The 10,614-nt window shown below is 47.1% G+C and overlaps 1 protein-coding gene across 3 annotated transcripts in view; it reads left to right on the forward strand.

The window, feature by feature from the left end:
* Window positions 1–10,065, forward strand: part of FAM167A (family with sequence similarity 167 member A) — a 46,406-nt gene extending 36,341 nt beyond the window's left edge. For all 3 annotated transcript variants that reach the window (XM_017883710.1, XM_017883708.1, XM_017883709.1), the window contains one exon: window positions 6,905–10,065. In XM_017883710.1, the coding sequence (XP_017739199.1) occupies window positions 6,905–7,168 (264 nt within the window). In that variant the 3' untranslated portion in view covers window positions 7,169–10,065. The remainder of the gene's footprint in view (window positions 1–6,904) is intronic.
* The last annotated feature ends 549 nt before the right edge of the window (window positions 10,066–10,614 follow it).

Raw genomic sequence — 10,614 nt, forward strand, 5'->3', positions numbered from 1 at the left:
TGTCTGGCTGATTCACTTAGCATAATGTCCTCAAGCTTCATCCATATTACAGCATGTGCCAGAATTGTCTTCCTTTTCAAGGCTGAATAATATTCCACTTTATGGATAGACCACATTGCGTGGATCCATTCATCCGTGGAGGGCACTGGGTTGGTTCTGCCTATTCATGATTGTGAACATGGATGTACAAATGCCGGCTCTAGCTTTTGCCTTCCTTTGTTTGGGGTGTGTACCTGGAGTGGCATTGCCAGGTCATATGGTAATTCTGTTTAACTTTCCAGGACCTGCCATGCTGTTTCCCACACCTTTCCTACGGCTTTTTTTATTCCACCCAGCTCCAAGGTAGGAGTCAGCTCTTCTGACTCCCCAGGAAAATCTCCAGGTACAGAGAGACCCCCCAGCAAACCACTGGCTTGATGCATTAGACTTTTCTATGATCTGAATGTCCTCAGCTGACGTTCCCCTTGCGTTTTTCCTCTCTGGGCCCTTCTTCCAGGGCCTCCTTGCCCGTCTCCTCCGGCCCCCTTGCCACATCCTCCCCTCACCAAGTAAAGCTTAGAAGTAAGGAAATCTCTGTCCTCTTCCAGAGCCTTTTAATTACTGTCTTTAGTGAGTTAATCCTGCCCTCGGGGGTTTGCCTTCTACCTTGAGAAACAACCTGGCTCGCTCTCTCTCTCTTTTTTAATTGGTCTTTAAAATGTTTTCAAAAAGACTTTATTGAGATAAACTTTACATACCATACAATTCACCCATTTGAAGTGTACAATTCAGTGGTTTTTAGTCTTTTCAGCGTTGTGCAACCATCATCACATATAATTTTAGAACATTTCAACACTTCACCCAGGTGCCGTGGCTCACATCTTAATGAGTATTCTTGTCTGCCTCAAAAAACCAAACATCTGTAGCACAGATCACAAGCACAGCTGTTTCAAAGGGGCCACGTGTGGCTGCCGCCCTTCACTTCTTCCAACCCTGGTGGGGACCCCCTGTCACCACAGTGCTCTGACAGCCCCCGACCAATGACATCTCTTCCCTTTCAACAAGTTCTGTGCCCTGATTATGGGGTTGCTGGGATTACAGGCTGCACCTCTGAGAATTCAGCAAGTGCTTTTGTTCTCAGACAGACACCAGGCCACGCTGGGAGCAGGGACTGGAAATCGGCACATCCTACGGTAGAGCCTTTGCCAGGGACGGCATGAAACCCACACTGAGAGCTAAGCCACCCTGGCCAGCTTCTCGGGCTCTTTAGTGAGGGCTTAAAACTGGGAGGTCCTCGCTGGGTTCCATGTTCTGTGCTGTGGCCTGGAGAGAAAGGACTTAAGTGATGGAGCACCTCTTCCTTTGATTTGGCCAGCATGGTTCATATTTTCTGGCATGCTATTTGTTGTCAAATTTCATTCTCATTGTCCTTGGAAGAGGTGAGAAGAGGCCTTATCTCTTTTCTACAGATGAGGACACAGAAGTTCCAGGTGGCAGTGAGTGAGGAGTGGAGCTCAGCTTGAACCTGGGTTTTAACCTAGGGCTGTGGATGTGCCTTTTCTGCCACCCCTGGGCCCAGCTCACCTCTGAGCAGACAGGAGCCCAGGAGAGTCCTCCCGCTCTGGGTACTGACAGGCCCAAGTGTGGTCCAGATGCCACCATTCATAGGCTGGCTGACCCTGAGCAGTTCCTTAACTTCGCTGAGACAGTTTCCTTGTCTGTAAGACAGACTGAAATCATACCTGCCATCTAGAGTTGTGGGAAAACGCGATGGAACAATCTATGTCAAACGTGTGCGGCCACAGCCAGGGCTGTGTTGTCATCCCTGCCTCCAAGGGGCCCCTTGGCAGAGCTTGACGGGAAAACAGGAGGAGGGACTCCAGCCCCGGCTCAGACCTGCTCTCCTGAACTGGCACAGCCCTCTGTGCCTTCCCTGGCAACCGCCATCCTCCCGACTAACTCCACACAGGACCAGCAAAGACATATGTTCATTGCAAATCTCTAAAAAGATTAATTTATAAAAAGCTTCTTAGTAATCAGAAACCAGAGGGCGTTATGCTAAGCGAAATAAGCCAGTCATAAAGGATGAATACTGTGTGATTCTACTTCTGTGAGGTTCTTAGAGTAGTCATATTTATACAGACAGAAAGTAGAAGGGTGGGTGCCGGGGGCTGGAGGAGGGGAATGGGGAGTTAGTGTTTGATGGGTGCAGTTTCTGTTTGGAAAGATGAAAAGAGCTCTGGAGACGGATGGAGGTTGCGCAATAACGTGAGTGTACTTAATTGCCACCAAGCTGTACACTTAAAAATGGTTAAGATGATAACTTCTATGTTGTATGGATTTTATCACAACTAGAAAAAAATTCTGGAAACAAATTAAGGCTCTTAGCCCTGCACACTTTGCTCAGATTTCTTCAGAGGCTGTGGGAACTCGTGCAGATTTGGTTCAATTACAGCAGAGTGACCTCTTAATCGGGGCTCAAGTTAGTGTTTAAGGTGCAAAGTCACCTTTGCAAAATGCCTGTGTGGCCCAGGGATCAGCCAAGCGTGGGCGCAGCACAGCCAGAGCTCCCGCAGCCCGGGAACAAACCCTGTTCTTTAGGGCAGGAGAGGGATTTGTTGATTTGTGTGCAGAGGTCCCAACACAGTGTGTATTGTGAGCATCTAAATGTTAGAACCTACAGTGCATCCTAGCGAGATGCTCACGCTATGAGACGCACTTAGAACCAAAGCTCACTGAGGAAGTTGCGATTCCCAGCCCCCTCCTCATGTTCTCTCAGGGCCCAAGCAGGGAGACTGGCTGGAATCGCCATCCCTATTGAAGCTGCAGCTTGCTTTCTCTTTTCACCCTTACGCAGAATTGAATGCATCTGCACAGCAGGGGCGTGCAAGGCAACGCCATCCAGGCGGCCTTTGTCCAGTCCATGGAAACTGACACAGGCCTTACCGTCAGCCCTCTTTCTAGCTGCCTCTGATGGGTCTTAAAGCCTAAATTGTTCTCTGACCTTTGACCAGATCTGTCAGCCACAGAAAAACAGCCCCTTCCTGCTGCCCCACAGAGATGTGTCCACCACAGCCTGCGTCTCACAGTCTTAGACACCTGGCCACACCCCACATTCCCCGACTTTAAAGGATCTTTTCACACCAAAGATGCAATTCCTGGGGCCATAGCTCAAATCTAAGCCATAGGGTTCCTAGTTTTTCAAAAAGATCTATTGTCAAATTACAGAACACTCCAAAGAGAAGTGACAGATGACTGTATTTAGGCAATGGGTGTTCGCAGACAATATCTTTCAGGCAGGTTTGACCCCCATCTCCTTCAGAAGGGTTTAGGTAGCACCTAGCTCAGTTCCAGGCTCAGTTAGGGACACCATAAAAAAACAAATGACCAGCCACCCTATCATCATTAATTGGTGCCATTCTAGATCAATAGAATCTAATTGGCAATAAATTTGAGTTTATTCAATCCTTGAGGCCCAAGGATTGAAAAGTAAACTAATGAATGTGGCTATGAACTTTAATCCCAATTTTGCCATCAGATACCTTGCTGACTCCCAAGTAAGACTTTCTATCTTGATTTTTCTCATATATGAAAACAGGAGAAAAGAGATCTGTACAAGTGCATAAAAAATGAGAGAAAGAGAAAAAAAGAACATAGAGATGCTCGCTGGCAAGGTCACTTCATTTTTCTACCCAGCAATGTGCTCTATTATAAACCTAACAGGGAGAAAGTGAGAACATTGCCTTCATTTGCATAACTGCAGGGCATCTCAGGGCTCATTCTTCTAAATCGGTTTGGCTCCAGGCACTAGGTAAATGGCACTGCCGAGCACGTCCAGCACGTCACAGAAATACTTAAACAATAACCACTTACAAGTACAGACAGAGGAAATAGTGAGAAGGATTCAGATTTCGAGTCAAGTAGGAGCAGTTGGCAACCTATCTCAGTGACAAAGTGTTGCTTACAGAAGGTGCTCTGCACTAAGCCAGTCCCTTTGTACCACGTCACAACTGAGAAGCCAGCCCTCTGAGCTCCAGCTAGCATCCTGACTGGTAAAATACGGACCCAGACTGTCCTGCTGGTACCTCAGGAGTGGCTGTGAGGCCCATCAGGCTTAAACATGTGGATGGTGTGAGAGGAAAATACATCTTAGGACTCCAAAGTCACTAAGCCAAAGGGAAAAGTCAAACTGGGAGCTGCATCAGGCAAAGCTGCCTCCCATTTTATTTCTAAATAAGATAGCTGCAAAGATAAAACCTACATACCTCCCTCACAAATGACCCACAAGGAACTTCCCTTTGGGCCCCTAGATCTGTACCCTAAAGCAGTTCTGTTGAATTTCACCCTGGCAAAGGAAATTGACAGCTGATCTTCTCAGGTGTGAGACAAAGGCCAGAACGCGGTCATCCCTCTGCTCACCTGAGACGAATGAATATCTGATTGCTTCACGTGCCCTGTGTTTCTGTTATCTTCTATAAAAATGCAGATTCAGTGAGCCAGACTTAGGCATAAGTGACTTTTCCTCTACTCTAAACACACAGGTAAATTGTGTATTCGGTGGATCAAAGACTGATCAACCAAAGGCTGATCAAAGACCCAAAAGGATGCAATCGTTTGTCTCTTATCTACCTACACCTTTAAAAAATTTATTCCTCTTCCCCCAATATTCACTCCTTCCCCTTTAAATATTAAGGCCCTCAAAATCATCTTTGAGGAAAGTTATAGACCTGCCTCCCAGGCATGCGTCCTTAACCTTGGCAAAATAAACTTTCTAAATTGTTGATACCGGTCTCAGACACTTTTGGTTGACAGTGGGTTTGGGAAACTGGGAGTGTGAAGCCAGGTGAGAAATTATTATCACATCTCTTTGTTAACAGAAAACACTCTGTAAAAAAGAGGTCTATTCTGAGCCAATATAAGTGACCAGGGGCCAGGGAACAGTCTCATGAGGTCCTGAGAAAGCTTGCCCTACCTAGGTGGTCCAGTTACAGTTTGCTTTTACACATTTTAGAGAGACAGGAGTTACAAGCAAAGACATAAATCAATTCACAGAAGGTATACATTGGTTCAGCCTAAACAGGTGGGATATCTTGAAGGTGCTTGGAGGGTGGGGGTGCTTACAGGTCTTAAGTAGATTCAAAGATATTTTTATTGGCAGTTGATTGAAAGAGTTAAGTTTTGTCTAAAGACTTGAAGTCAGTAGAAAGAAATGCTTAAGACAAAGGAGGGTTGTGGAGGCCAAGGTTCTTGTTATGTAGGTGAAGCCTCCAGATAGAAGCCTTTAGAGAAAATAGATGGTAAAAGTCTCTTTTCAGACCTTAAAATTGCCAAACTCTTATTTAATCTCTCCTAGATCTTGGAAAGGCCTAGAAAGGGAAGGCTTGATTGTATTAATGGAAATGCCCTACAGATGTAAATATCTCCCACAAGAGATGGCTTTGCAGGGCCATTTCAAAATATGTCAAAGAAATATATTTTGGGGTAAAATATTTGTATTTTCTTCAGGGTTTGCTATCTGTTATGTGATGCTATACCAGAGGCAGGAATTTGGTATCTTATTGCCACAAAGAGTCTGTGTTGTCAGTCTTATGAGCTCTGTTTCAATGTTAATGCCAATCTGCTGTGCCTAAACTCCAAAAGCAAGGTGGGTATAACAAAGCATGTCTGAACTCCATCCCATCAGGGCTGGGAAATCAGTTTTCAGGTTTCTCTGGGGTCCTCTTGATTAAGAGGGGGCTTGTTCAGTCAGTTGGGGGGCTTAGGATTTTATTTTTTGTTTACACGTCAGTAGGAAACATCAAGTCAGTAAAAATATTAGGAACTGAACAATGACATCACTTGGACTCGGGAAGGGGAACATCACACATCGGGGCCTATCATGGGGGGGGAGGGGGGAGGGATTGCATTGGGAGTTATACCTGATATAAATGACGAATTGATGGGTGCTGACGAGTTGATGGGTGCAGCACACCAACATGGCACAAGTATACATATGTAACAAACCTGCACATTATGCACATGTACCCTAGAACTTAAAGTATAATAATAATTAAAAAAATATGTTAGGAACCTTCTACAAGGTCACTAAGCACTCAGCTAGCTCCATACAGCATACTGCAGCTCGTCCTTGAGCAGCAGCAGAACTCAGTTGTCAGTCATTTGGGCTCTGGAGTCCAGCTGTCCAGTTTCCTCAGCCCAGCTCAGCTGTGGATGAGCTTTGTGAGCTGGCACAGCTAATTCCCTGGCTGTGCCTCTGCGTCCTCCTCTATAAGCGGCGGGATGGTGACGTCACTTCACAGCTTGTAGTGACGGTTAACTGTTGCATGTTAATAGACCCAAAGGGCTTAGAACTGTTTCATAAGAAAACATCCAGTACCTAGGAACCCAATTTTTGTTTGGCTGTTTCAAAGCTTTACTAAGAAATATTTCAGGCTTTCTAAAACGTTTAAAGAGTAATGTAACAACATGACACTCCCCAGCGCAAGAAAACATGGCCATCACAGTCAAAGCCCCCATATACCTTTCCCAATCACAGTCCCTCCTTCCCACCTAGAGGCAACCATGCTCCTGAATTTGATAGCTGTCACCCTGTGCTTTCCTTTATACTCTTACTTCATCTGAATGCAACTCTAAACAAGGAGAAGGCACTGGAAGTATCCTCAAGCCAGGACTAATATGCATGTCTTTCAGAAAGATTTAGATATAGCAACTAGCCTAGCACAAAGTATTGTTTTGCAAGTACACCCTCATTTGTCACCTTGCTTTCTGTGTCTTTTCACCTCCCTGAGCAGGGAAAGTGCTCATATTTCTAGACGGACCAATTAATGATCTAAGACATTAGTCAGGGTCCTGCTAACCAGTCTGTGCCTGTCAGGGACTCTGGAGCCACTCTCTGCTGACCCTGCCTGCTCCCCCTCCCTTCCAGACGGAGATGCGGCTGCAGGACCAGCAGCTGGCCAGACAGCTCATGCGCCTGCGCAGCGACATCAACAAGCTGAAAATCGAGCACACCTGCCGCCTCCACAGGAGGATGCTCAATGACGCCACCTACGAGCTGGAGGAGCGGGACGAGCTGGCCGACCTCTTCTGCGACTCCCCTCTTGCCTCCTCCTTCAGCCTCTCCACTCCACTCAAGCTTATTGGTGTGACCAAGATGAACATCAACTCTCGGAGGTTCTCTCTCTGCTGAGGAGCCCTCAGACTGGGCGGAGGGGCTGGAGCAGAGGGCTTGGGCTGGAGGGTGTTGGAGGAAGCTGAGGCCAAGTGACTCCAGTGGGCCTCCCAGAGGCAGGGGTCCCTGGGACTGGTGACTCAAGGGCCCCAGGACCTATTCAGTGGTGCTCTTCTAGGGGCCCTGCATGTGGGTGCCAGTGTCTCTGTGACTGGCTCTTGCTTAATTCCCAAAGAGCTCTGCAGAAGGGCCGCTCCAACCAGATGTTAAATGAGACCTGGGTTCCCACCATAATCCATCCCTCCATGGTCACGTTCCTGTTTCCTGGAATCACTGGTGCTATGAACTGGGATTCCCAAAGGGAGGCTACCCCACAAAGCTATCGTTCTTGCAGAAGGCTCTCCCACAAGGGCCTTGGGGAAATTAGATATGTCACATGTGCCTGTCTCACGTGCTGTTGCTGTCCTCTAAGTATTGTCTCAAATTCACCCTAAGTACATGACTCAGCAACATTGACAGGGACCTACTAGGAAAGGAAAATCAAAAGGCATGACAAATGGGCACTTGGAGATGCAGCCCCAATGGCTGGCAGCCAGTCTTTTGTGAGCCTGAGGCCCAGGCTGCTGTCGGTCTCCCACCCTGGCACTACAAGGCTGTGTAAATTGTCAATTCTGGCATGTGCTGGGACATGTGATGGGGACACTAGCGTAGCTTGGGTGCAACAAACACAGATGTCCCCATTGTCTCTCCTGGCCACATGCATCTCCAAAGAGCCTCTTCACTGCCACCCACACCCCAGGGTGACAGCCTAGGAGACCACTGGTGACTGAACCAGGCAGGTCCTGAATGCATTTTCCATAACTGAATTCTCCTGGAGGGGCGTGACCAGGGCCTCCTGATTGGATTCTGGTGGTGTCACCTTACTGCCCTCTCCAGAAAGACAATCGAGGGAGCCCAGAGGCCCATCCTGAGCCTCCTTTTAGATTTTGTGCCTGACCTAAACAACTAGTTTTAATCCAATAAGACTGTTACTGATGTGTTGTTCACTTGTTAATAACTGAGTTTTGTCCAAATAGGGAAGCCACTTGTGCAGGTCAACTACAGTGTGTAGGATTTGATTTTAAGAGTTTATCCCTCACAACAGGCTTAAGGATCAGCAAGTTAAGACCCCAGCAGGTTAGGGAGGTCAACCTGGGGTCATGCCACATGGCAGGAGTTCCTCGGCCAGACTGATCGAATCCTAAGATCAGAAGTGTTTCTGACCTTTGATGTCATCTAGTCGAGTCCTCTCATTAGTAAAGGAGCAAAGTGAAACCTGGGGGAGAAGGACTTCCCTCAGGTTGCACAGCTCTTTAGGCTGTAGAATATTGATGTGTGAAACCATTGTTGATAATGCCTAGTAGATCACATGTCAATGAACTTGAACCCCAAAGATGGTCTTGATGCTTTGCCAAACCCACACACTGCCAACCCCGCCACTCTCCACCTCAGCCCCCACCACATCTCCCAGAGTATTGCAATTCAGAACATTTGGGTCAATATGGAGCAAGGCATGGACAGTGGCCCCACAGGGCATGTGTCACTAATCACTGTCCCATGGTCTATGCACGGCGTCTGGCTGCTCTGTCTACTGTGACTTCTTCCTGTGTAATCTCAGTGGGGCCTGTGTCCACCCACACATCATGACCCACATAGGGGAGAGGTTCCTTTTCTTTTGTGGGCTGAGAGTAGGACAATGCAAATGAAGGATCTCTAGTAGACAGAAAAGAACTTGGTCTCTTTTTTATAATTTCAAAGAGCCAGAAGTTCTACGCTACCTTCAAAGTAGGTAGAACAACACAGCTGAGATCTACTGTCTGCCGTGCTCCATGCAGTGAAGTCTGCAGGCCTGAGGACCATGCACTGCTGTCCTTCCTCAGAGCTCGGCACAAACACTGCCAAGTCCTGAAGAGGCATTCCTTTCCTGCCAGCCTCCTTCCAGATGAGCCCTTGAGGTCTTGGGCTGCCCTACACACACACACACACCCACTCACATGACAGAGAACACACCGTAAACATCCTTGAGCCCATGCAGGAGAGCCCATCCCATATTCTGAAAAAAATGCCAAATTAGGTTTTTCTCTCTTTTAGAGATCAGTCATTACAGTAACCGAAACCATTGGGTTCAACTAAAACAGAAAGATTTAGTTGAATATAGTCAATCCAATTAAGTTGGATGCAACTGAGTGATTTAGTTGCTCAGGTAACCCAGTGTTTGCTTGCTTTCTTCATTCTCTGGGAGGAAACTAAGATCAAGACACATGTTTGGGGATAGGTTAAATGTCTGAGCTATTTTGCTCAGTTTATCCTAAGAGAACTTTATTATGGGATGAGGAGGTGACCCCGGATGAGAAGTGGAGGGGACAGCGATGTTTTCTAAGCATCGTCCAGTGTTGGCTGGCTTCCTTACTTTCCACGGTGAACACAACGAACCACATTCATTCAGCTTTGTGAAGTCCCTCTGTGGATCTCTGAGTCAGCAGCAACATTGGCCTAACCTCCATCCCACCCTCCTGGCTCACCACATGTGTACAGTGCTGTTTGCAGTTGTACTCATCATCCATCCATCTCTCTGCCATCCCCAAGCATCCCCGGGCATAAAACGTGAAGTCTCCACCAACGCTGCTGTGTGTGGTCGTGTCTGATGCCTTCAGGGGCTCAGTAGCCATCGCAGAGGCCTGGAGGGCCTGGGCAGGCTTGACAATGCCTGACCGAGTCCAAGACCCACTCCCTGTAGCAATACCAAGTGCTATTACATAATCGATGGACAATTTATACTTTTATTTTTTATGATTATTTGTTTCTATATTGCTGTTAGAAAAGTGAAATAAAATACTTCAATAGAAGATACCCATATAAAAAAAAAGGAGAGAAAATGCTTGTCTTTTAGTTTTCCGTGTTATAGCACACACAGGGCCAAGCATTTAACTTAAAGAAAGGAAGGAAGGAAGGAAGGAAGGAAGGAAGGAAGGAAGGATGGATGGACGGACGGACAGATGGACAACAGACGGAAGGAAGGAAGGAAGGAAGGAAGGAAGGAAGGATGGATGGATGGATGGATGGATGGATGGACGGACAGATGGATGGATGGACAACAGACGGAAGGAAGGAAGGAAGGAAGGAAGGATGGATGGATGGATGGACGGACAGATGGATGGATGGACAACAGACGGAAGGAAGGAAGGAAGGAAGGAAGGAAGGAAGGAAGGAAGGAAGGAAGGAAGGATGGATGGACAGATGGATGGATGGACAACAGACGGAAGGAAGGAAGGAAGGAAGGAAGGATGGATGGATGGATGGATGGACGGACAGATGGATGGATGGACAACAGACGGAAGGAAGGAAGGAAGGAAGGAAGGAAGGAAAGAAAGAAGGATTTTTGCAACCAGATGGAGGCATGGGATGGAAGAAAGGATTCACCCAAA

Source organism: Rhinopithecus bieti, unplaced genomic scaffold (genome assembly GCF_001698545.2).
Source record: "Rhinopithecus bieti isolate Rb0 unplaced genomic scaffold, ASM169854v2 scaffold_13857, whole genome shotgun sequence".
Classification (NCBI taxonomy): domain Eukaryota; kingdom Metazoa; phylum Chordata; class Mammalia; order Primates; family Cercopithecidae; genus Rhinopithecus; species Rhinopithecus bieti.